The sequence below is a fragment of the Microcaecilia unicolor genome, chromosome 2 (assembly GCF_901765095.1).
Source record: "Microcaecilia unicolor chromosome 2, aMicUni1.1, whole genome shotgun sequence".
NCBI classification, from domain to species: domain Eukaryota; kingdom Metazoa; phylum Chordata; class Amphibia; order Gymnophiona; family Siphonopidae; genus Microcaecilia; species Microcaecilia unicolor.
Genome location: NC_044032.1, coordinates 182117043 through 182144105, shown reverse-complemented (window position 1 = coordinate 182144105; position 27063 = coordinate 182117043). Strand labels below are relative to the sequence as shown.

At 43.7% G+C, this 27063-nt stretch overlaps 2 protein-coding genes across 4 annotated transcripts in view; both read right to left on the bottom strand.

Moving 5' to 3' along the window:
* The window catches only part of SNCAIP (synuclein alpha interacting protein), a 340141-nt gene that overhangs the window by 217558 nt on the left and 95520 nt on the right, over positions 1-27063 (bottom strand). The gene's annotated exons all lie outside the window — the stretch shown is intronic.
* On the bottom strand, positions 15109-16119 carry LOC115461902 (taste receptor type 2 member 1-like). The gene has a single exon (XM_030191958.1). It carries the CDS (start codon positions 16117-16119, stop codon positions 15109-15111), a length of 1011 nt encoding a protein of 336 aa, XP_030047818.1.

Genomic DNA, 27063 nt, shown 5'->3' with positions numbered 1-27063 from the left:
AGAGCTGAAGATGTCAAATATGAGCACAGCCCATGGCACTACCTCCAAAGTAGATGCCACAGAGCCCAAGACATGAATGCATTGCCAGTCCAGAGGACTCAGCGCCCTGAGCAGACTGCGCACCCCCACAATACTTCTGTTAGTTCTGAGTGCTTTCAATGATCTCCGTTCATCTCTAGCTAAATTATCCACAAACCTGCAATTTTTAGTCCACAGTCTAACTTCTCTCATCACTACTTCTTTGAAAATCCTAAAAATGGGATCCAAGGGAATCGGCGGAATCCAAGAAGACTTGGGACTGCATCGAGATCGATCATAACCTAAATCCTTCTTCTCAAAATATACTTTTAACTGTAAATGTCAGATAAATCTTTCCAAATCTATATGGAATTGGAATACATCAAAACTAATTGCTGGAACAAATGGCAACCCCTTAGACAACAAGGACTTGTCAGATCTATATATATAATTCTCACCTCCAACGTTCTGTGCCAGGGACCGTGGCTCCGTGGTCTGCTAGGCACCATCAGTGATGTCCCACCTCGCGCCCCTCCCACCGAGTTCAACACTCCGCCCCCTCCACGTAACGGACCCTCCCGTGCGCACACTAAACGCCCTCAAAGAAACACAACAAAACCGCTGACCAGATGGGACGAGGGAGCCAGCCTGCCTGAACGACGGAGGGAGCCATCATGCCTTGCCGCCCAGCTAACAAGAATACTGCCGCCCAGCTGCCCAGCTGACCTGAATACCGCCGTCCCAAACCGCCCTACCGCAATAACAAAAAAAAAAACACGTGAAGAGATAGCCGCCCTCCCAGCGCATCAGCAGGGGACGTGGACCATAACGCAACCTTTAAGCAGGCTGCGCCCGAAGCTACAGCAAACTGCAGACTTCTCTGCATGAAGCTGACGGAAAAACTTGGCTAACAGCAGGTAAACTTGAGGGAGGGGAGGGAGAGAGAGGAGGGGAGGGAGGGAGGGCCTGGAACTTGAAGGGGAGACATGGCAGACAAAGACACATGGAGAAGGGGGGGAGAGTACGAACGGGAGGGAAGGGGAGAGGACAAATGTTGCACATGGATGGATGTAGGGCATGGGAAAAAGAGCACAATTGCTGGATTTAAAAAAGGAACGGGGGGGGGGGGGGGGATGGGGACGACGACCCTGCACAGAAGGAAGGGGTCATGCACAGACATAGATACACACTCTCACACACACAGTCTTTCACTCTTTGTGTGTCACTGTGACACACACTCTCTCAAACACACACACACACACACACACACACACACTCTGTCTGTCTGTCTCACACACACTCTGTTTCACTGTCCACCCCTGTGCTCCTGCAAGGGCTTGCTGGAAGGAGAAGGATATGGAGACACACACACATACCCACACACATACTCTGTCACACACTATCTCTGTGTCACACACACGTTCTCTCTCACATGCAACCAGTCTTTCACTCTCTGTGTCTCACTGTCACACACACTCTCTCACACACACACCAACGTCCTAATGTGCCTGGGACCGTGGCTCCTTTGGCTTGGAGGTGGTCTGCTAGCACCCATTTCCTTTCAAACAGAAATGGGCAAGGAGGGAGAGAGGGAGGGACCCTGAAGGTGGGAGGGAGGGGCACGAACCTGAAAGGTGGAGGAAGGGGGGAAGGAGGAGGAAAGGGGGTGAGGGGCGTAACGAACAGGGGAGGGGGAGGGGGCCCTGCCGCACACTCTCATTCGCCGCACACTCTCATTCTCACACACATACTGACACACAGACAGTCTCACTCTGTCACACACCCGCACATTCACTCTGGCTCTCACTCTCACACACACTCTCTCAAACATACACACTCCCAGAAAAACCTTGCTAGCGCCCTTTTCATTTGTTCCAGAAACGGGCCTTTTTTACTAGTTCAGATAATATCAGACTCGATAAATTCATCACCACTGGTTCATCCTCCTCTGCGATCGTGTTTGGGGGCGAGATCTGTTGACTTATTTCTCCGAAGACCTCAACTTCTCCCTCTTCTGGGAGATCTTCCTTCTAAAAAATCCCCCTCATCATCACTATTGCAGGAACCACTGCTTGATGATGGATCCAAAAAAAAAGCACCTCTGGAAACTGTTCCCTCTGTTTTCTTTTCTCTTGGGATCATCCAAGGATAAATACTTCCTTTCACGTAATCTCTTTCATCTCTCTCAAATTTCATTACCTTGGGTTTCCTAATTTCTTCTCAAAATACTCCAAGGGTTTCCTTTAATTTTTCATGCTCTCTTTCAAAATCAGAGCGTGTCATTTTTTTCTTTTAACTTTTTGAAATCACTGTCCAAGGACTCCTTTTCAATTTCCAATAATGTTTTGCTACATTCCACAATCAGAAGCATTAAATCTAATGAACACTGATTCAAAATTATGTTCCATCTACTAATAAACTTCTCAATATCTTTAAACACTTGAGGAGCTTTTAGAATACGCATGCCTCTGGGAATCTGTTCCAACTTACAATACTCGATCAGGGCCGCACTGTTCAGTTCCTTCTTGAAGGCCCCTTTAAATTTTCAGTAATAATGCATCCCATTCCTGTCTGTCACCACCCACCAATGCAAAGCAGAAATCAGTAGTACTATTCAATAAATCGGCTACGGTTTCAGCTGAAAATCTAAATCCAGTTTTCCAAGAATTAGCAATCTGGAAATACAGTGCAATCTGCTTAAGTGCAAGGGTCTGGGTCCAAAGAAATACATGCAGTTAACCGGAGCGTGCACTTAACCGTTGTGACCCAAAGAAGCTTGACATCTGATAAACATAGGTACAGTACTGTTTATTATACGTACAGTATACAGTCTCCGTTAACTGACGTTAGGCTTACTTGAAGTAATCATAGTCCTCTGTACACTCTTGTGTCTGTGAGTTCCATAGACTACGTCTGCCAGCCGGTAAAAACTGTCATAGCACTGACATCCAATGGCCTCCAGATAGGCCCACACGGTGTTGAGACTCTCCAGTGCTCTTGCAAAAGTGACAGGAGGTTGTTGAATTTCGTCAGCATGTGCCTCACTGCTCATTTCAGCATCTGTTTCATCATCAGCCGTTGCCTGCATATAGGCACATATGTGGACATCAGTGCTGTCGTCAGCTGTTTGTAGATCGTAATCAACAGCTACGTAGTGATGAAACTCCTCTTCAGTAACACCGGCTGGGATGTCAATAGCCTGTTCATCTGATGCGTTTGCAACAGCTACATCTGTTTCGTCCCTCTCCACATCCCTTACAAAGTAGGCCCGCTTGTAGCAGTTCACAGTGGTTGCCTGTGTAACATGATTCCAGGCTTCTTTCTGCATATGTAGGGAATCCAACAGTGATAGATTACGAGCCAGTTCAACAGCACATTTATCCTTGCCAGTCTGGTCATCCATAATGCTCATCAGACGATGTAGCACAAGAGCCTGATAATGTTGTTTGAAATTGGCTATTATGCCCTGATCCATAGGTTGGATCAGAGAGGTAGTGTTTGGTGGCAGGAAGACCACCTTGGCGTTAGACAGTCTGACATCAGCACTGTGTGCAGCACAATTATCACAAAGCAACAAAATCTGATGCTTTTGTGCCCGCATTCTATTACTACTACTATTTAACATTTCTATAGTGCTACAAGGCATACTCAGCGCTGTATACCATACACAAAAAAGACAGTCCCTGCTCAAAAAGCTTACAATCTAGTGTCTAACTTCTTTAGCCACTGCTTCCAAATTTTCCCAGTCATCCACGAATTTGCGTTAGCCTCATTTGACACAGGAAGTCGCTTAACATTCTTGAAGCAACGGGGCTGTTTGCTCTTTCCAATGATGAGTGGTTACAACTTCTCACTCCCATCCATATTGCAGCAAAGGAGGGCACCCCGACATAATAGACCATGACAAAAAAAACAGACAAAAAAAAACCCCAACAAAACAGACTAAAACCAAAACAGACCATGACAAAAAAAAAACCCAAGACAAAATAGACTCTACACAAAACAGGGCAGGGAAACCTCTTTAATCAAGCTGGATTATCTTGTCAAGCAGATTTATGATTCTCACTAGATACCAAGAGTGGATAGTGAAGTCAAGCCGTAGGCAGGTGCCAGGACTTTCAAGTGACAAGTCATGGACTTTCTCAGTAAATCTATTTCATCAAGCCCTTTTGTCAGGAGTCTATTTTGTCATGGACTTTTATGTCGGGAACTTTTTTGTCTGGTTTCTTTTGACAGGGTGCCGCAAAGGAGGATCGTCAGTAGAGACCATTTTCGTCAGCATTGAAAATGTCACGAGGTGCAAACTCGTTCAAGATGGTAGGAAGAACTGAAACAACCCAATTTTCAGCACCAAAGTCATCAGCGTCTTGTTTTTCACCATGCTGTTTCTTGAATTTTATGTTGTTCCTCTCCTTCCATCTTTACAACCATTCAACAGTGGCTTTGAATTCAGTTAGTCCAAGACTTTCAGCTAGCTGATTAGCTTTCTCCATAAGCAGTGAACCACTGACAGGAAACGTTCTGCTTCTGACTTGAGAAAACCACCGAAGAAGACCATCTTCTACCTCCTCAGCTTTTCCCGCCTGTTTTTGTTTCCTGTGTGGATTTGTATTGTTTTGCCAGTCTTCCAGATGCTGGTCTTTCTGCTACAAGATACGTGAAATTTGACTGGGATTGACACCATATTCTTTAGCAATAGATGCTTGACTTTGTTTGTTTTCTAATTTTTTAAGAACTTCTATTTGTTCAGCCAGTGATAAAGTCTTACAGTTGCGTGACAACGACAACAACAACCCCAGTGTACACTCTAACAAACATTTTTTCGCTTGTTCTGCCTGTGGCAGTTAAAGGGGCAGTAAATTTGAAATCTCGTTGGTTGTCATGCGCCAATCAACTTCCATATTCCGTGCGAGCGCGCTTATGCGGAGTCTTTCCTGCAGAGGAGTCTTCTTAAACCATGCATGTAAGCGAATATTGCACTTATCAGTGGTGCGCTAAACCAAAGGTTGTCCCCATAGAAATTGATGGTGCTAAAAATGGGACCAAAGTACGGCATGCAGTTAAACAGAGCATGCGCTTATCCGATGTGCACTTAAATGGAGTGCACTGTATTCCCACAAATAACTTGCACTGACCTGCAAAGTGCCTTAATGATGAAAAGATTGAGCACATCAGACTATTGAGGTCTTTTTCTTCATTTTTATTTTAAAAGAAAAAGTAAATAGTAAAAATACAAAAAGAGAGAGAAAAAAAAAAAGAGAATTCACCATTTGTTTTCAGCATTTGAAGATTGGTAATAACTAAATGGTGCCACACTCACAGGTTCCCACTTTGGTATATAAAAGTCATTTAACATAAATGGGAAGGCTTTTTTTCTGGACTGCTTGACCAGACCAAGGCAGGGATGGACTGACAGTGTTCTGGGCCCTCGGGCAATAGGGCCATGGGCCCCTAACCACCTATCAAAAGTGATTAAATTAGATGGAAGCTAGGGGAGAGTGGGCCCCTACATGCTGTTGGTCCTCGGGCACTGCCCTTTTGTTCCAACGGTCAGTCTGCACTGAACCAAGGTATATTTTACTTTGGTCACCTTTTGGTTAATGAACAGCTTATGACCTTTGCGAATCTACAACACTAGTATTCTTTACCCTTCTCGCACTGCTTTAAGTGGATACAGCTGCAACACTATATTCACTCCTGGTCCATTCATTTTCATACACTGAAGCCCCTACTAGACTTATATACTTTATATGGGACGGTTCAGGCTTCAGGGCACACTGCTTTGAATTTTTAAAACACTTCTGACGCAAAGGCCATAGTAGAGTCATCTAGGACTGCAAAACATGTGAGAAGCAGAGAGACAGAGGAGAGGATCAAATGAATGGGAGGAATTTTGGCAAAAAAGGTCTATTGTTCCCTCTTGGCATTGATTATCCAGTCTACGTATTTCCTGGGTCATCAGACGTACTGGATGCCTGTTAAGCTGAGTAAACTGGGCAATTCTGTCTCTGATATGTGCTGGCACTGTGGTGCACATAATGGAACCCTGGAGCATATATCTCTGCTCTCTGATACAGCCTTTTTGGATTGAGGACTGGGTTACTATGTCAAAAATGTTCCATGAAAAAGTCCCGCTGTCTTATTCACTTATTTTCTGGAAAGCTGCTCTCTTTTCTGATCAGCTTGATCCTTCCCAACAGCAATTATTCAACATAATGTTAGCGGTAACTTGTCAACATGTATTAAGTACATGGAAGGGTAGTTCTTGCTTAAATGTGACCTTTTGGCAGAACTCTTTGAGGTGGTGGCAGCCAAGTGTCTACACTAGACATCAGTTAATACAGTGTAGTCCTCCTTAAACAATCTCTTTTCTTATACTAGACCTTTTACTCCATTGGCAATAATGTGTTCCTCATCATGTCATAGTTGCTGCTGTAATGTATTGTTTGTAACTCTTATTCCTTGTTGTTAGTATTGTGCATATGTTTGCTGTTATTTTCTCTTTTTCTTATTATTGTGATCCACATTGAACTGAGAGGTATTTGTGGACAATAAAGTAAAGTAATAGAAAGATCTGAACTTAAAAATATAGAAAAGGAATAACAAGTAAGATGACCAAAGCTGCAAATGACATAAAATTATTCAAACTCGTTAAAAACAGAAGATTGTGAGGATTTACAGAAGGATCTTGTGAGACTAGGAGACTGGGCCTCTAAATAGCAGATGAAATTTAAATGTGGAAAAATACAAAGTGTTACAAATAGGGGAAAATAATTACAACTGCAGCCACTGTACATGATACTAGATTCAAAATTAGGAGTAATCAAACAAGAAAATGATTTTGGAGGATGAGCCTAATGTGCAGTGGGTTGAGAAACAGGGGGACTGGGTTCACAATTTCCAATGTGACTCCTTGTGACCCTGGGCAAGTCACTTAACCCTCCATTGCTCCAGGTACAAAAATTAGATTGTGAGCTCATTAGGGACAGAGAAAGTACCTATATGTAATATGTAAACCGCTTTGGCTGTCTCATACAAAGGTGGAGCATCAAATCCATGACCCTCACCTTGGAGTCATTGTGGATAATACATTAAAAGTTTCTGACAAGTATGCCATGGCTGCACAACAAAGCAATACCAGTGATTATATGAAAAGGAATGAAGAACAAAACTGAGAATAATGCCTCTTTATAGGTTCATGGTCCACCACACCTTGCGTATTATGTGCAGTTCTGATTGCCATATATCAAAAAAAGATATAGTGGAACTAGAAAAGGTTCAAAGAAGGATGATAAAAATTATAAAGGGGATAGAACACCTTCTTTAGAAGGCAAGGCTGAGCAGATGGCCAGATGGGGTTCTGTTAACCAGGGATAGCGCTACAAAATGCTACTGCCATAACCATTTTCAAGGACTGTAGGCCACTTCCTGCTTTTGATAGCCATGAGAGTCCCTCACAAAGCAGAGATAGGGTCATTACTTTTTAAAAGTACTTAAGTAGAAAGTAAAAGTACTTTTTCAAAAGTAGTGAAGTAAAAGTAGAAAGTCTTATCCAAAAAAAAAAAATCAAGTAAAAGTAATAAAGTACAGCTCCCAGGGAGGTCACACAAGGTTCTTCCCTGAAAAAAAAAAAAAAAACACCCTGAGCATCACAGTGTGCAGAACAACATTAATACACTTACTGGACAACAAACAAGCTGGATTATTACAGATTAGTCCTACACAGATGCTAACAGAATACCCAACTTTTTTCACACATGAACATAGGTAGCCCCTCATGAAATATAGAATAAGCAACCACAACTAAAAATAGAAATATGTAGTCAAAAATTAAACTGACCCTCCCTCAAGAAGCCATACTCTGCATACAGTGTAAAACCAAACAGAAAAATCCCTTTGTACTGTGCAAATAGAGAAGATGTAAATTTCAAAAACTTACATATTCCAATTGCTAAATTAAAAATTAACAAATAAAACAAAAACAGAAAATAAGGTGACAGTCCACTTAACATTTCTGGACTAGTTTTTGGAGGTGAAAACCTCCTTTCTTTAGTCAGGACAAGCATACTATTATGGCAGTATACTGTCCCAACCTGAAGTAGGTTTGGGTTTTGGTCTCCAATCGATAGTCAACAAATATGTATATCTTTTGTTATATTCATATTTATTAACTTTTAAAGTGGACTAACAAGGCTATCACATTACTTCTTCCTAAATTAAAAATAAAATTATTTTGCTGTCTGGCTATTTCATTTTTCTAATTGTGTTGGTCCCAGTCTCTGGTTACTGCGTTCCTGTCTTCTTTTAACTCTTTCCAAGGGTCTCCTGTCCATGTGTCATTTTTTCTCTTCTTGCGTCTTCTTCACCTCTTCCACTACAACCAGCTTCAATACTGAGCTGTTCCAGCTCTGTGGGTGCTTGAGCACCCCTAATATTGAGGAAACCCTTTGTGTCCAGGGAGGGGTAATTTCTATTGGGTTTAGTATCTCCAATCATTTTGGAAAGTTGACTCCTATGCCCCAACCTATCTAGTCTTGGCCAATTTCTCTCTCCCCCAGCCCATAGCCTCTGTCTCCCCCCCCCCCCCCTTTATCCAGTATTGCCCCATCTCTCTCTGTCACTCTCTCTCCCTCCCCACCCATCCACTTGCCTAAATTTCTCTCTATCTCTCTCCGCCTCCCATCCACTGCCCTTGAAACACAGTCTCACTCCTTCCCTCCCATGCAGCTCCACCGGCTCCGAGCTAATGAACTACCATGGGAGACGTGGAACATGCCTCTCTGCAGCGCCGCTAGTTCTTCCTGCACCAGTCGCAGAAGTTTACATCAGAGGAGGCAGGTCTGGCACAGGAAGTACTAGCAGGACGTCCATGCAGGTTTTGATAGACATCCAGTTTGTCCAAGTTTACAGGCAAACTTGTGGACAAGTGAGCAGGCCTCAGGGTGTCCTCCCCTCCCCTCCTGTACCTTATTGTCATACTCTGGTGGTCTAGAGCCTCTTTAGGGCAGGAAAGAGCCCCCTCTTTCCTGCCCAGTATTGCCGTAGACCTCTCGCTCCCGGCGCCACTTCAAAATGGCTGCCAAAAGTTCAAGCGGCAGCCTCATAAGACTTCCGTAGAAGTCTTGTGAGGTCACCGCTTGAACTCTCAGCAGCCATTTTGAAGTGGTGCTGGAAGGGAGAGGTCTGTGGCTGTGCCGGGCAGGAAAAAGGGGCCACTAGACCACCAGGCAAAATAAGGTATGGGATGGGAGGGGAGGGGATGCAGTGAGCTACAAAAAAAGGTGGATGAAGGGAGGATGGAAAAAAGTTGGGGAGGGGACAAACATGAGGGAGGGAATCTGGCTTTCTAGGGGGGAGGTCAGGGTGACACTGAGGGGCATTTTCGAAAGGTCGTCCAAGTATGAATTAGGGTGCCCTCGTGAAGTCGGCCAAAATCAGATAGGTATAATCGAAAAATAGTATGGACATCCTTAGACATTCCATTATCGCAGTGCGAAACACCCAAATCAGGGACGCCCAAAGTATAGTAAAAAAGGACGCCCATCTTCCAGAACTGCCAAAGGATGCCCACAACATTCACTCTTCCCAACACTTGTCATATGGTCCATCGACGGTTTTACGAGAAAGATGTCCTTTTTACTATGGACTTCTATAATGTATCTGGTTGTTCCACAAGTACAGTGCATGTAGTTGCGGACATCCAGGTACGGGAAATATAAAGAATATTAATGTGCAAAATACAGTAACAAGACATGTTTGTTGCCGAAAGATGTCTATCTTACTAGGCCCGCCACAATCCCTCTCCCTCCCTCCTGACTTAAGGGCTCAAGGCCGTGGTAGGCACGCACTTGTGGCAACCTTGAAAATAGTTTGTAGGATAGAATTTAGAAATGTTGTTGTTCCATAACTATGGAGGATTGTAGGATTGTGTTGAAAAATGTGGAAAAGACATTCAGTGCATATATGCTTCCCCCACCCACAGAAACCTTGAGAATGGGTGGGCACTTCATAAAAGGGGACTGGGGTTCACCACATAAAGAAGGATGGAACCTAGCGAGGAAACACATGAAGTGCAAAGCAGGAGAAAAACTACCAGCTGTGGATACCTGTGAACCTGGTGAAAAAAGAGGTAAGATTTGAATGCAGAGAACATACAGAGAATGGAGAGCCCTTGACCATGAGGGATGCACACATCTATTATTATGGCCTCTTCCCCTCCCCCACCCCAAAGGCAGCCACAACTGAGTGTGTCCAATAGAGAACAAGACATCTGTACAATGAATTGGGTAGAAACAATCATGGCTCTCAGAGTCCAGTGTATTACAGTCCACTGCTGTCTCTTGCAATCCTCTTGACCAGATGTCCTGCAAGATGCAAGAGGTGTTTGTTTAGCACCTACATAGCAGAAAGGGAAGAGGTGGCTGAGAGGTATGAGCTTACTTTGAACTTGTGGTGCAAGAATCTGTTGGCTCCAAGGGACCAGAGGCTGCCTGCTTCAACAAAGGAGAGAGAGAATGGGGGGCAGTGAGGGAGTATATCACGCACAGCAAGCAGCTCCTGGAGGGTAGAAAATGGAGAGTATATGCTAAGCTACCAGCTAACACCCAGTCTGAAACTTTTGGAAAGGAAAGGTACAAAGCCCACACATCAGTTATCTTTCAAGAACTGGCAAAAAAGTCCTCCCCCCCAAAAAAACAAAAACAAACAAACAGGTGTACAAAAGCATACAGTGGCAAAAACAAGGTTTACTATAACTGAAGCTAAAAAGCTTTGAAATACCACCCCATAATCTAAAGAAAAACCTCTAAAGTGCAAGCACAGAGAAAGCCGTTTTAAAGAGGCGCCAATAAAGGGAATGCAAGCTTCTAAATGAGAATAGCAGCTGGGGACGATTATCATTATCACCCATAATCGAAATGACCCTATTTGTGGATGCACTATGGGGGTTATGAGCCAACTCTGCTGTGGGTAGCCTCTGTCACCTTTGGGGAGAAGAAGGATGAGAAAGATAAGTGTGAATTGTTTGGAGCGGGTACCTTGTTGAGGTGGGGGGGGGGGGGAATAGTGGGTTGTGGAGGGTTGCCCAGTGGAGGAGGTATAGTTTGGGCACATCCATTCTACACTTACTTAGAAGCCATCCGCTGGTGATCTCCCTTCGCTCAAACCTGCGGAAGATTCCTGAGTGCTACAATATAGGCATCGTGGGTGGAACCTGGGTATCAGGTGCACACATCTAGAATCTCCCCCTGGGTGTCACACACAACTTGCATATTGAGTGAGTGGAATGCTTTCCTGTTCCTATAAGTGGCCTCTCGTGCCCGGGGGGGGGGGGGGGGGGGGGGTGTCTGAGTGGGACATGTGTGCAGTCAATGGTGCCTATGACCGAGGGGAAGCGAGCTACGGCGTAGAAGTCAGCCATGTTTTTCTGCAGGGCCTGGGGGGGGGGGGGGGGGGGGGGGAAGGTGATGTACTCAGAGGTGTGGGTAAGGAAGGCATCAAGGAACTGGGTGAGGCAGTTAGAAATGGAAGCCTGGGTGAGACCCGTGTTCACAGATAGGACAGACTGGAAACTCCCAGTGGCCAGAAAAGATAGAGAAGCAGTGATCTTTGGGTGCACAGGGATGGGGTTGTTCCTATGGATTCTGGGCTGCAGGAGGGGTTTGAGCTGGTCACAAAAGTGCTGAATGGCAGCCCTATCAAAGCGGTACCTAGTGAGACACTGCAGGTCAGTGAGGTCTAGGAAACTGCTACGGGGCCTGAAAACTCTGGGGCGTGAGTACCTCCTGCAGTGCCTCCCCTCTTCCTCCAACATGTAAGTCACCTGTGCATTTAGTGCCTCCATTTCCCCACACTACAGGTGCAATGCAGCGCCACCAGTGCACACCTCTCCCTACCAACTTGGTGAAACATAGCAGCAACAAACAGAAGTTGACATTCACACTCCCACCACCGACAAACAATGCAGTCACACACAGCAGAGCCACACTGCAAGCACTCTCTGACCAACTACAAATTCGCCTGCCACACCCTCTTGCCACTCACTCTCCAAGCAGTCTTCACAAACAAGCTGCAGCAGTACACAGGACAAAGAGACAAACAGAGACTACAAATAGGTAAGGGAATGAAATATGAACTTGGGGACAGTGAATGAAGAGGGATGGGGGGGGATGGGGGAGATAGAGGAAGGAGTAGTGGTGTCTGGGTTTGGGGGCTAGAAGGGGTAGGGAAAGCTGAAAAGGTAAAACACAAATGAGGCAGGTGAGGGTGAAAACGTTCCGACTACGGCACACAGACAAAGGTAACAGGTACTCAAGAAACTCTTAGCTTTCTCTCCCAACAACGCTCTCGCCACTCTCCAACTGCACAAAATCGCTAATGGGTCTAAAGACGACTTTCCCCTTACCCTGATCGCTTTTATTTCAGGTCTAACTAAGGACGCCCATGTTCCGACCCATCCGACCCATGCAAAACCATTTCACTAACCGTTATACGCTGGGGGCGCCCATCTCGTAACGCCACCCATAACATGCCCCTAACATACCCCCTGGGGGGACGACCATAGATGGGCGTCCTCGTGCTGAGGACACCCTTATGGCCCTGTTTCGATTATTGGATTTGGGCAACCTTCTTTCACAGGGACTCCCATGTGCCTTTTGTGCCGCTTTTTGGACGCCCTTTTCTTTCGAAAATGAGCCTGACTGTGGTGCAGGGGCATGGCGGGGTGAGATGGGCATGGCGGGGTGTGATAGGCATCCTCTTTTTTTATCACAGCAAATATGGCAACCCTAGCTGCAGAAAGCAAGGTCCCACACATTTCCCATAGTAGTTTATTAGTGTGGGCCCGGCAGAGGTACAACGGGAGGAAGACTGTGCTGCAGGGCCATCATGGTTGGGAGGGGACAGGGAGTGGCTTGCATCTGACTGGGCCCGCACTTCTGGTCTCAGCTCAGCTGTTTTTGGGAGATGAAATTCAGGCCTATTCAGGTGCAAGCTGTGTCCGACATTGCTTGGAAAACCTGTAGAGGGGGAGAAGCAGAGGGATGAAAAATATTGTTAACTACTTTCCATTTGTACTTTGTTACTAAGTATAAAAGTACAGCTTAAATGTAACAAGTTACAAGCAGAATTATGGTAATTGTATTTGTACTGTAATGAAGTACAAGTACTATGCTACTGCCCATCTCTGTCAAACAGAAAAGCAATTGTAAACAAAAAGAAATAATGATGTCCTGACTCAAACATATCCTATCACATAGAGATCATCATATAAGAGAACAAAGGACACAATATTATCTAGTTTAGAAACTGATACAAAACCCACAACCAAAAACCTAACAATCATCACTGTGAGTAAAAGACTGAGAGTACTGAAAACACTTGGAGAGAATGAGATAATAATTTCAAGGGGAAAAAATGGAAAAGGACCAAAAAAAATCACCACAAATCTATATACCAAAATGACTTCTCTATTACAGAAATGCACATGAGATACTAGAAACCATTGCAACTGGTTACATTTAGACTGTGCCATCATCACACAATGGCAAGTAGCTGACATACTTCTTTCTTGATGTTCTGCATACATTTTTTGGTACTGTACACTTGTTTCAATGTGACACAATTTGTCCTATGATTTTCCCATTTCCGTTAATCATTCACTGTCTCTTCAATAGAAGATCTATTTATTTATTTGTTACATTTGTACCCCACATTTTCCCACCTATTTGCAGGCTCAATGTGGCTTACATAGTACTGTCAAGGCATTCGCCAGGTCGGTTGATAACAAATACAAGGTTATATAGTGATTGAATGAGGTAGTTGTAAAGGGTCGAAAGGAGTGAAGATTGTATATTGTCCGGTATGATTCAGCTTATACAGGGCATTGTACATAAACAGTGCTGTATCAACAGTAGAGCAATATTAACAGAAGACAAAGAAGCCACTACTTATACAACAGGCTGAAAACTTAAAAGGAATCACAAAAGGTCCAGGTAAATGAGAGACCCTGGGAATCCGTAAAAAGACACAGCAGGTACATTTTAAATATTTATTTATTTTTTTTTTTTGGGGGGGGGGGGGGGTAATTATCATCAAGGGCTATTGTTATGCCAGGTTATTTTACTGTTAACCCCAGTTACGACTAACTAGGTCTCACTGCATAAAACAGGACCTGTGCTAAAATAGCATATCCCAATTATACTCCTTAAACATTTATTAGGTTGGCTATATGGTAAAAAGGTAAAACCAGAATAAGAAATGTTTTACTAGGCAAAAGAAACACTCAGAAGTATTACATTTCCATTACAGGATTAATAAAAGCAAAAATAAATAAACATCGAAGGAGGTGAGGAGAATTTTAATTTCAGGTATGCAGTTTATGCACGGGTCAACCACACTAGAATAAAGAACAAAACAAAATCCACATTATAATATTAGAATTAAAAAACCATTGCAAACAAATACTACTTTCTAAGAAGAAAAAAAGCAAGAGCCTCTTTATTACTATTATCAAAACATATTTCATATTCTAAGCTCCTTTACAAGACCCAGCTGCTCCTGTTCCTAACAGATAATGCATTTATGACAATAAAAAGGTATTATTGTCTGAATCTTACTGTCTTATACGCCACACGCCCATTAATATTTCAAGACATGTTCTTCTACGTATTTTTTAAAAATTCTCCACTATTCTAATGTAATATGTACATAATAAATCCAACATGAATACCCTAGTACAGAGGGAACAAATACAATATCCAAATAGTGAACATAAAAAAATGGATCAATGTGATTCTATTTTTCTACCACACCTGCATCTTTTTTTTAGGTGTCACTGATTCCAAGAGGAAATGTTTCTGCTTTTCACATTATATGAAGTGCATATACAAGCATGATCAATTGCTTTCCTCCAAAATGCCCTATAGTTCATTGCTGTGGTTTGTTTGAATTCCAAACCTTAATTTTTTTTTTTTTTTTTTTTAGTTTCCCTAGACAGCTTTTCTTAGACCTAGAAGCATTTTTCATTTATAAACACTCAGCTATTAAGCTTTTTTTCAGTTCTTCCTAAAATATCAATTTTAGCTGCCATCATTAATTGTATGGAGAAGCCACAGCAGGAACAGATTCAGAAACTGATTTTTTGACATCAGTCGGTATGGGCTTTTTTACATCAGGACAACAGAAAGACCTCAAGGACCTCAGCTGCACCTTCAATTTGTAGTTTATCAGCAAAAGAAGATATGGACTGATGGCAGAGTAACCAGAACATAAAACATCAAGCACCACTGGCATGAAGTAATAGGAGCTGAGGTCTGTTAGGAAGTGGACCAGGACAAAATGAGAAACCCAAAGCAAGGTAGCCAGGAACATCATCACTATGACCAGTTTTGATGCTCTAAGGATCTCATCCTCTGTGGCATCACAGCCAATCCAAATGTCACCGTAAGTTGCTTTCTTATGTTCCCAAAGTAGAAGTACTACTCGAAAACTGACCAGGACCAGAACGGCAAGAGGAAGCAGGTCAGCTATAACCAAAAATATCTTTCCATAGAACAATTCAAGTTGCTGGCTGCTGTAGTTAACCAGACATTCTGTGTACAGAAGGCTGCTGTATTGGTATTGGGTGACATTCTCTGCTATCAAATGTGTAGCCTTTTCCCCAAACACTAACAGTGGACAACAAATAGCCATGCCAGCAACCCAAAGAAAAAACACTGTGAACAGATGATGCCTCCGCCATTTCTTCTCCGGAGCTGTGCTCAAGGGGTGGACAAGTCGATACAGTTTGACACAGTAAAAAACTGACAGGTATAATGTGAACCAGACAGCGAGAGTAGCTGTCAGAGTTGCAGTGAATCTGCCAAATTTGCAGGCAGGTGACTGCAATACCAGCCCAGCATTAAGCACAATATTCATGACATTCACCACAAGGTTCCTGGCAAGGTGGACAACTGCCAAGCTGAAGATAAGGACAAAGGATGTAGGCAGACGATGTGCGACACATCTCCATGTACAGTAGATCAATACAGCATTGCCAGTTACGCTCACAAGGATTAAAACTGCACAGGCAATAATTTCCACTGCGCCAGCAGTAAGTTCCATGACCAGCTTCTCGCTCTTCAACAGTATTTTAGCATTTGGTAAAACTGTCAAACAAAACCTTCTAGAAGTGACAACACATCCAAAAACATAGCCAAGGCTACCCTGCAAAAGGATTTGTCTTGTCCTTGGATCACATTAGCAGGTAAAAAACCTCAAACAAAACAGAAAAGAAACAATGGGAACCAGAATAGATTTGTCTTGCAAGCAAACTGCTAAAAAAAAAAGAAAGAAAGAAAGAAAAAAACCCAGTATACCACATGTGGCAAGAAAAGAGGAGTCTATTCTAATGTCATGGGACACTACCAAGAAGAAAACAAATGGTTTCATATAATTACATCTCCTAGAAACCTGTTAACAGTACGACACCTTTTCAGCCTCCCCTGTGGGGATTCTAGTGCAACATATGCTAAATACTGTACTTAAGCTCCGTAGGATAGAAAAAAAAATCTTATTAAAAATTTCTTCTTCAAACTCAAATTTAAAAATAAGAATTTAATTTAAAGATATAGTATTTTATTTTTCACAAGGTATGAAGGAAAATAACAGCAACAACAGCACACATGGAGGGCATTTTCGAAAGGACTTCCAAGGCAGAACATCCCAAACGGACGTCTATCTCACATGCATTTTTGAACAGGAAATAAGTCAAGATTTCCTGTTTGAAAATATGTGAGATGGACGTCATATGCTGGAAACCTTCAGCATGAACATCCATTTTACAAATTGGAACATTCAAATTATGAACAGGGGAAAACAAAGAATATGGACATCTGTATGGCAGCATTCTTAAAAAATGGCCACACAGACGTCAATACAGAGCAGAGGGGCAGCCTAGTAGTTAGTGCAGTAAACCAAAGGACTCAGGTTCAAATCCCAGTTCTTATTTTGTAATTGTGAGACCTCCAGGAACAGCAACATACCTAATGTGCCTGGTTTCTGGAGGGCTTACAATCTCCCCCCCCCCTCCCCCCACACACGCAAAAAAAAAAAAAAGAGCTGAATCGGGATTTGAATCTGGGTACCTTGGTTTACAGTCCATTGTACTAACCACTAGGCTACACCTCAGACTTGCTTCTTGCTTTGTTAAGAATGCCCATAATACTTAGAGCTGACATACAGTATGGTATCCCCATTTTCATTTCAATTTAAGGGGACAGCGAGGGGGACAGCAACCACTGGGGCATTAAGGAGGTGTCATGCCTTAATCCTCCTGTGGACAGCTGCTCAATCAAGGGCATTTTTTTGTACTCTAGACGTGCTTGAAACAGGTCTAAATAAGGATGTCTTTCTTTTTAGACATGGACGTTTCTTCCCCTTCTATAATGTAGATTTCAGGCCCTCCCTAATCCCATCCAAAACATGCCCCCTTGTTATTTGGACATACTGCAGTGTTGAACGTCCCTTTTCTGCCTTTGCAAAATTGGTACTTCGATGTTTCAAGCACATGGACATCCATTTCAGCCTTTTGAGATGTCCATATGCTTCAAAAATAAGCGCCATAAAGTAATAACATAGAGGTTGATATTCAACAGGGTTTAACAAGGCAGAAGAAGCTAATGCCTTTTCCAGCTGTTGATGTATATTCAAGTCCCGTAGGTATTTTCCTGTGCCCAGAATCTAACAAACAACACCCCCCCCCCCCCAACTGTCCAGTTAAATAGCATATCAGCACCTAATTGCAGATATTCAGTGGGAGATAACCGGTTATCTCCTGCTAAATATCCAAGGTTAGTTAAGAAGTTTAACTGGTTAACGCTGAATATCGGCCTAACCAGTTAACTTTTTAGAGGTTAAAAAAAAACAGGATATTCAATGCCAGTTCAGCCCAGCACTGAATATCCGGATTTAATGTCAAGGGCGGACAGCAAATGTGAATATCAGGCCTTAAGGTTATATCTGAGGTGACAGAGGGTTAAGTGATTTCATCAAGGTCCAAGAAGCTGCAGTGGGATTTGAACTGGATTTCTCTTGTTCTCAGTCCACTGCCCTAACCATTAGGCTACTCCTCCATTCATGGACCCACTGCAGCATGAGGTAAACCACAGAAGTCAAAGAAAAAGTTAAACTACAATTAAGTGGACCCCTGCAGACTAAGAGGAAATAAAGTAATGCTACCTTCATGCTACAAACCCTGGGGCGCCAATGCAAAAAGCTACCGTGAGCAGATTCGAGTGATTAACAAGAGGTTTACACATACTGTAGCAGGTACACAATGCAGAAAGGGATTCAGCATAGAAGTTAATTTGTGTGGTAGACATTGGTACACAGCATATTAAAATATATAGTAATGAGGTCACTAATTATTCTGTGGCAATGAGGAGAAGTACACAGGATATTTTAACACATGCATGATATGAGAAATTTACTGCCAGGTCTGAGGCGCCATAGAAGGATTAGTTTCTAGAGTCTACTGGGCTTCCTTACCCAACCTGACCCCCCCCCCCCCCCCCCCCCCCCCACAGACACACAAAATGTCCTTGGAGTTTAGTGGCACCCCTATATGACTCCCCTTAACTTAAAAATAAAACCTGATAGTCTAGCGGCCTCTCTCCTTACCCCTGACCCAATCCCCCTGACCCACCATTAAAAAAATCACTGGTATCACCCTCCCTCCTTCCCCCTCGATCTGACCTCCCTGTCCCAACATAAAAAAAAAATTTGTGGTAGAACAGCAGCCTCACTGCCCCTGACATAAAAAAAAAATCTCTAGTGGTCTTGTACACCCATTCCTTCCCCAACCGCCCCCCAAACCCTCATCACCTACCTCTAAAAGTTGAAAGGTTGGAGTAATGCCCACTGGCTCCTGCCTCTGGTGCCACTGTCATTCAAAATGATGGTGCCTGAACCCTTAGTGGTGTGTTCCAATGTACCGCTCTGTCTGCCAAATAAGTAATACTGGAGGCAGGAGCAAGTGGACATCGCTCCACCTTTCAAATTTTTGAGGTGAATGACAAAGGGCTAGCGAGTTTAAGAGGGGGTGGGGAGGAGGGATACCCTAGACTACCAGGAAATTTTTTTAAATGTCAGGAGCAGGGGATCGGGTCAGGGAAAGGAACGGGGACTGCTAGTACTACTGGGTTATGGTATATGAATATTTCCTCTAATACAGAAGTAAGTGTGGAAGTCTCCACTGATGCTCAGCTACCCAAGAACAAGAGTGCATACTATAGTCTGTAAAATCAGAGGTCTCACATCAGTATAACAGAGTTTTCACCCTCAGCTTCATGCCCAGTAGCCATAAGACAAGCTGCAGAAGATTAGTAGAAAATAGCTCTCTCTTTAATAAAAGTTTATGGACTCCTGTTAGAAAGTAATCTCTGAAACGTGATACTGCTGAGGCTCACATGAAATGCATATGATTAATGTTGAGGAAAGAATGCAGCTGGCCCCCTTAACATCAGACAACATACCACAGAGATACATGTTATTGTTAACAAATGTGTCTTGTTTTTGGTAAGCACAGTGTACTACCTAGAGGTGCAAATAATCACAGAATTCTAAACAGGTTTTGACATACAGTATGATCAGGCATGAATTATTGCCTGTTTCACAAATCCCACTCACCCCATATTACAGTGCCTTGCAAAGGTTTTCACACCCTCCTACATTTGTTGCATTCTGCTGTCTGCAAAATATGGTCCAACAGGGGTTTTTAAAGACTTACGAGGAAGTTCACTCAGTCAGAAATTAATTTTTCAATATAAGACACCATTGGCGTAAGGAAGTCTGCTAAGCTTCTGAATTCTTTTTCCCCCTGATATTTCAATGAAAGTAGAAGATATAATTCAGAAATAAGTATACTTGTTTCGGAAGTTTACTGGAATACACATGTAAACGACAATTTCAGAATGTTGTTTACATGTGAAGATGGTTTGGAACACAAACTTTTAAAAGGAGACGTATCTTGGGCATGATTTAATGCAGTCCAAATAATTATACTAGTATTTCCCATTTTACAATGAGATTACATGTATTATTCAAAATAGTTCTCTGCTGGCGTTTGCACCTCTTCCAGATGTGCATAAGCTTCTGCAAAGCTCATTTCGATCAAACCATGGAAAGACTGATTAAAGGAGTAGTTGTGCTTAGCCTTCATAGTACTTCATTTACCTTTTAAAATGTAAAAATTATACCTTTCTGGGCTTTGTTAGTTAATTGGCTGCACTTATAGGTACAATTTCTACAATATGGCTGTTATATGTATTATTGCTGATACTTATAAATAGAAATAGTGAAAAATCAGCATTTCCACATATAATCACCAGCACTTATATGTGGAAACTGCCAAGTAATACCACTCTTTCTGTATGTCTAGCTTATTTGAAATTGATGCTCCCACTGTATGTGCTGGCAAAATGTATATTTGCCAGCATCCTTATACCTGGGAGCAAGGCCATTAGGCTTGACCAAGCTGTGAGGTATAAGCCTGCATTGCTGAGACTTAGGCCAGGGACCAGGAGTACCAGTCTGAATAACCTACCATCTGCTGGAGGTACAGAAAATAATGGAGTTTTCCCAGAGAGCACCAGATCTTTATACTGGTGATGTCTCTAGAAAAAGTCAGTATTTCTACCTCCAATTGCTGGTAGGCGAGGATAACAACCCAACTGTCAGGATGATAAAGAAACCTATTATTTGAAAGGCTTCACACTCAGCACAGCCTTTTGTAAAATACTGGGTAAACTATGACTACCCTTAACCTGGACATAAATTCCTACCTCACCATTCTATGTGAAACAGGGCATCATATTTCTTAATAAAATAACCTCACAAAACCAACAGAAATTGCAGTTAAAATGCATTCACACACATTTAGATCTTATGCATGTGTATTTTATAAACCACATGCCTGCTTGTGACTCCAGCCACACTCTAAACTACACCCTGTGATTGATTATGTCTCCTAAAAGTGTGCATCTTCTTGTCACCGTGAGTACTTTTATGCATACCAATGCCTTTATAAAAATTGCCACCTGAAGTAAGAGTTTGTTTCACTGATCAAGCAGTCTGTCTTGCTTGAGTTTCAGTACCTCCAGGAGAGGTATCAGAGGATATGCATAAAGAAGACACTCCCCCCAATGGAGAAGGAAAGCATCCAATACTAGTCTGCTATGTGATCTCAGACTGGAACAGAATTGAGGGACTTTGTTGTTGAGATGAGTGGCGAAGAGATCCACCGGGATCCACCGGGAGTGCCTCATTCTTAGAAGATCTCCTCAGCAATGGCCATGTTGAGAGAGTACTTGTGAGGTCGCATTACCCTGCTCAGTCTGTCAGCCAGGCTGTTGTGTTTCCCCGCCAGATATGTGGCCCTGAGTACCATGCCATGTTTGGAGGCCTACTGCCACATCCCTAACACAAGAGGTATGAACCTGTGTCTCCTTCCTTGTTTAGAAAGTACACTGTACCCTAATTGTCCATTTGAATTAGGATAATTTGATGTATTTGCCAATCTCAAAAAGCCTTAGAGAGTTCCAGATCGCCTGCAGCTCCAGGAGATTGATATGAAGATGAGTTTCCTGAGTATACCAAAGACCCTGAGTGTGAAACCTGTCCATGTTGGCTCCCCAGCCCAAGTTGGATGCATCCATTGTCAGCATCTTGTATGGGGGAGGAATTTGGAATGGAAGTCCCAGGACCAAATTGGGTCAAATTGTCCACCACAAAAGCAACTATGCAAGATTCAGAGTGATAGAGATGACGTCCACTAAATTATTTGAGAGTCTGACACCACTGGGAAGCTAGGGTCCACTGGGCCTCTCTCAAGAGGAAATATGCCATGGGTATGACATACACAGTAGAGGTCATACAGCCTAATAACCTCAACATCTACTGATCTGTGACCTGCTGGCATTGTAGAACCTGCTGAGGTAGCATCAGCTCCGGGAGGTGGAAGGTAGGCTTGGGCCCAAACCGTGACTAACAGGGCTCCAAAGAACTCCAATTACTGAGCTGCGAGAGGATGGGACTTTGGGTAGTTTATAACAAACCCTGTAGCACCAGCATCTGAATGGTTCTCCGTATGGATTCTTGAGCACCATCATGGGATATGCTCTTGAACAGTCAATCATTCAGGTAGGGAAACGTGTATTCCCAGTCTGCTTAATGACACTGCAACCACTGCAAGGCACTTTGTGAAAACTCTGGGAGCAGACACGAGATCAAAAGGCAGGATGCAATATTAGTAGTGGTACTAGTAGTACTTCCTGCGAGAGGGACGTATCTGAATGTGAGTGTAAGCATCCTTCAAGTCCAGAGAGCTTAGCAAATCGTTTTGATAAATCATGGGAAGTACGGTGCCCAGGGAAACAATCCTGAACTTTTCTTTGACCAGGTATTAGTTCAGCTCTCTTACGTCTAGGGCAGGACAAAATCCACCCATTTTCTTGGCCACAAGGAAGTACTTGGAACATAATCCATTGCCCTCTTCTCTGGTGGCATAGGCTCAACCGTATGGGCCTGAAGAAGAAAAGAGATCCTCTGCAAGCAAGTCCTGGTGCTGAGAGCTAAACTTTGAAACTCGTGGTGGGCAATTCGGAAGGAGTTCTTGCCAATGAAGGGCGTAACCCCCGTGGACTATTTTGAGAACCCACCAGTCTGATGTTACAAGGAGTCATCTTGCTTGAAAAAAAACTTTAGTTTCCCTCCAACCAGTAGGTCATCTAGGATGGTCACTTTTACAACAGCTATGCTCTCCTGGAACCAGTCAAAAGGTCATTCCTTGGGACTGCTGGGAAGAGCTGAAGTACACCTACGCCTTTGAGAGTAGTAGGATCTCCTCCGACCAGTGCCCAAAAACCTCTGAGAAGTGGAGGCTTCAGACTGAGTGGGCTGAGTCAGGGACTTTACAGTATCAGTACACTTTTTGATAAGGTCAGTGACCTCCTCCACCTTGTCTCTAAGTTTATCACCTTGGCAAAACATCTGCCAGCTTCTTCTGAACCACCAGTTCTAGGTCTGAAACACACATCTAAGTGATTCTGTGCATGCCAATACCTAATGAGGAGACTCTGGATGCCACATCAAAAGCATCATAGGCTACCTGAGCCGAGTGCTTTTGACACTCCTTTTGCTTGGATATTAACTCACAAAGTTGTGTGGCCTGGTCTGTAGGCAGAATGTCCACAAACTCCGCCACACTGCGCACCAGTTTCTGCAAGTGGATGCTCATAGGACTGTATGCAGGATATAAGCATATAGCCCTGAAAGAGCTTCCTCCCAAAAGATTTCAGAGTCCTAGCATCCTGCTTTTGGTGCGCCAAGGCATGGGTTCTAGGAGCCAAGGCATGGCCCTTCTGAGGGTGCATCTGACCACCATGGAATGGTGAGCAATTTGCTGCTTCTTGAATCTAGGAGCCTTCTGGACTCTGTATATAGAGTCTGCCTTCTGAGACATAACCTACACAGAGAGAGGAGTCTCCCAGTTCCTCATCTGCACTGCCTAAAGGATGCTGTACATGGGCATAGTCACAGCTTCCTTGGGTGGGGTGTCAATCAAGGACATTCAACATCTCAGCCCAGGACTTGTCCTCAACCTCCAAATTAAATGAGAAAGACCTAGCCATCTGCCTCAAAAGAGAGAAAAAAAGAGAGTTTCTCTGAGGGAGACTTTCTCCTTTCCTGACATAAGGAGGGGTCTGAGGGTATATCAAGAGATTCCTCCTCCAAGAGGTCCTCTGGTTCCACCTCAGACACCCATAAGCTGTCTGTATCAGACTCAGCAAAATACTCCTCATAAGAAGGCTGAGTCTGTGCCTTCCTCGGACTACTGGACTCACCAGTTTTTCCAACACTGGCACCAGTGTCAACAAATGGCCCACAAGCAAAGTATGGGCTTCCAGAATCAGTTGGGGTGGTACCATGGGCCGATGCTCCAACATCATGCTGAATCAAGATACGCTCCAACTCATCCTGCAATGGGGCCTGGAGCCAGTTCTTGGGGGCAGAAATCAGTAAAGGTGGGGACAATGTCAATGTGGAGACAGACTGCAAAGATGATGGAGCCAAATCTGAGGGCTGGTCCTGGCTTTAAGGAGGCTGTTGCATCAACACCAACTCCACCAAGGGGGAGCAGTCCTCTCAGCGGCAATGCTTCTCAGGTACCAGCAATGCTGGTGTCATAGAGCTCCTGGCACCATGCTTTGAAGAAGTCTGATGTTGGTGTTTCTTTACCTCCACTTGATACATGACATCAGAGTCCCTTGGTGCCAAGGATGACATTGAATCCTGTTGCTTCCTTGGTGTTGGGTCTGATGATGCCCAGCCCAATGAGGCCCCTACCAATGCCTGACATTGAGGCAGGTGGAGACCTCCTCAGTGTTGACGCAACCCCAGTGTCCGATTAGGCTTCACTGATGTCGATAGACCAGAGTTAGGAGCGCAAAAAATTTCTTGTGTTGCACCTCTGAAGTCTTCAAGGTCCTTTTCTGCATTTTAGGCCAGAGTTTACAATTAGAGGCCTTATGGTTAGCTCCAAGGCACAGCAAGCATTAGTTGTGAGGTTCAGACATAGACATGACCTTGCCACACTGAGAACACTTCTTAAAACTATTGGGAGTTTTAAGGGACATCGGGACACAAATAGCTGAAGCAAAATCAAACCGTTTAACTTTTTTTTTTAAGCCTGATTGGTGAGCTCAGGAACCATGGAGCCCTGCCAAAAATAAAGGAAGCTTGAAGGACTTGTAAAACTAAAGAAAAATCTAATAACAAGAAGGAAAAGGAAAAAAAAAAAGAAGATAAGATCCAGTGCTCTCATGCCACAAAGACCACAAGGAAAGGCACACAGCACAAAACTGTGCTGAAGAGTGTCAAAATATTGTGACTGCTCTGGTCCACAGAAAAAGACAGACTGCTGGTCCTGCACAATCAAGGCAGGGGGGAAGGAACTCACGAATGCATAGCACGGCTGCCAAAGGCTTCTGGAATAATCAAAATGCCGGATAGTTTCTGTTCTGGGGTTCCATCAGATGATATCACCCAACTGTGGTAAGTGCTGTCCTGCTTGTCCTCGGAGAATGGTGTTGCTTTTTCAAAACAAAATAACAGATGCACATGATCAGACAGAGAAAAAAAGTAGAAAAAAAAATCCCACTACGATTTATTTTGCTAGAGGAATGAGCTCCAAGCACAGGGTTACCTTATCCCTTATCACATTTATTCAGAAGATTTGTGGAGTTCAAAAGTTCACAACAGCAATTTATAATGGAATTACTTCTAAAGTCAGAGCAAAAGCATTGCTTTTAATCAGCTTACAACTAACATCCCCATAACACAGTAAATCTCATGGATGGTACTAATAGGCACAAGTTCATTGGAATTTTGAACACCAGTCAGCTAATTTTTATGTTTACCTTTGAAAAACTAAACTTCAGATGTGATGAACTGTCACTTACTACAGGTGTTTAGTGAAATTCTGGTAATAGTCCTTCTACTGAATTGTTACAAAACCTTTGTCTTTTTGGGCTTGGCTGGCCTGCTCTGACTCCTGGATTTCCTCCTCAATCAGAATCGACTATGGACTTCATTGCCATTTTATGCAAGGAGGTTAAGGGAAAAAAAAGGGTATATAAACTGCTGAGACATCACAGGCCTTTAGTCAGGACCACTGGCATGTTTTTCCCCTTGGCTCAGTCAGGTGTCACAGCAGGGGAATTATGAGAGGGAGGCAGGGGTATGGCACTCAGATATAAGCCTAAGGGGGTTAGAGTTGCCAGCCGGTTGGTCCCAAGAGTGGAGTTTGATAGATGTACACCATTAATGACTAATCCAGCATATTTCCATATGCTGCACAAGGGGCTGCGCTCTACCCATGCCTGAGGGAGAGTTGCCATGTTGGCATCCAACCATAATTGACACACTTAGCATACCTTTGCCTGCAGCACACTTACATATGGTCCTCTTCAGGTCACTTGGAGGTACTAAAATCAGGCAGGAGGCAGGGTAGAACATTGGTAGTTACTATACAGGTGCATTATGGTGCCTCTTGAAGGGCGCAGAAGGCTCATGGCACCAACAATGGAGGATTTTACTGTGCTAATAGGATAGGAGGCAAGCTGGACCTGGGCCTCCACCCACAGACTTGGTCCACAGGTAGAAAAACACAGCATCAACTTTCTTGTAGGCTGGAGCAGACAGGGGCAGGAGGGAAGGTAGAGGGGCAGAAAACTGGCACTGGGGAGGTCAGGGAAAGACAGAGGGTGAAGGAGAGAAAAGCTGGGATAGAGAAAAGGGAGAGGGGTTTGAGGAAGCTGGTACCAGAAAGATGGTGGGAAAGAGGGGAAGGGAAGGGAATTGGGACTTGATATACCGCTTTTCTGTGGTTTTTGCAATTACATTCAAAGCAGTTTACATAGTATATACAGGTACTTATTTGTACCTGGGGCAATGGAGGTTTAAGTGACTTGCCCAGAGTCACAAGGAGCTGCAGTGGGAATCGATCCCAGTTACCCAGGACCAAAGTCCACTGCACTAGGCCATTCCTCCACTCCTTAAAGGGGAGATGATGACCTGAAGCTGCATAGGAGAAAGAAGAGGAAGGAACGGTGTGCTAGAACTGCTGTCACCACAGAAGAGACTGAGCTATTTGCATTTTTTTATGAATGAGGGTGCACAAATCTAAGCATTGGCTCCTAAGCACAGAGGACTCGTGGTACACCTCTGCATCACAGCAGTAATGCACTAGCAAAGGACACGGAGTCTGGTACAAATGCAACCCCGAGCAGTCATCTACATGCTGCTGTTCTGTGCCAGCTAGGGTCCTCTCCCTCCTAGGGGCCTTGAGCAACATTCTCTTTTCCTGCTTGCCAAAAACAGAAATCAACTTCAGAAATTGAACTTGGGTCCTTGGAATGACTAAGGAGAGGACTGCTACTGGGGCTATCATGCCAGCTTGCTAATACACTTTTAACAAGAAAACATGCTATTTAACAGTTCTGCATTAAC

Coding starts and splice junctions, on each gene's coding strand:
- LOC115461902 (XM_030191958.1), bottom strand. CDS start 16,119: ATGGAACTTACTGCTGGCGCAGTGGAAATTATTGCCTGTGCAGTTTTA.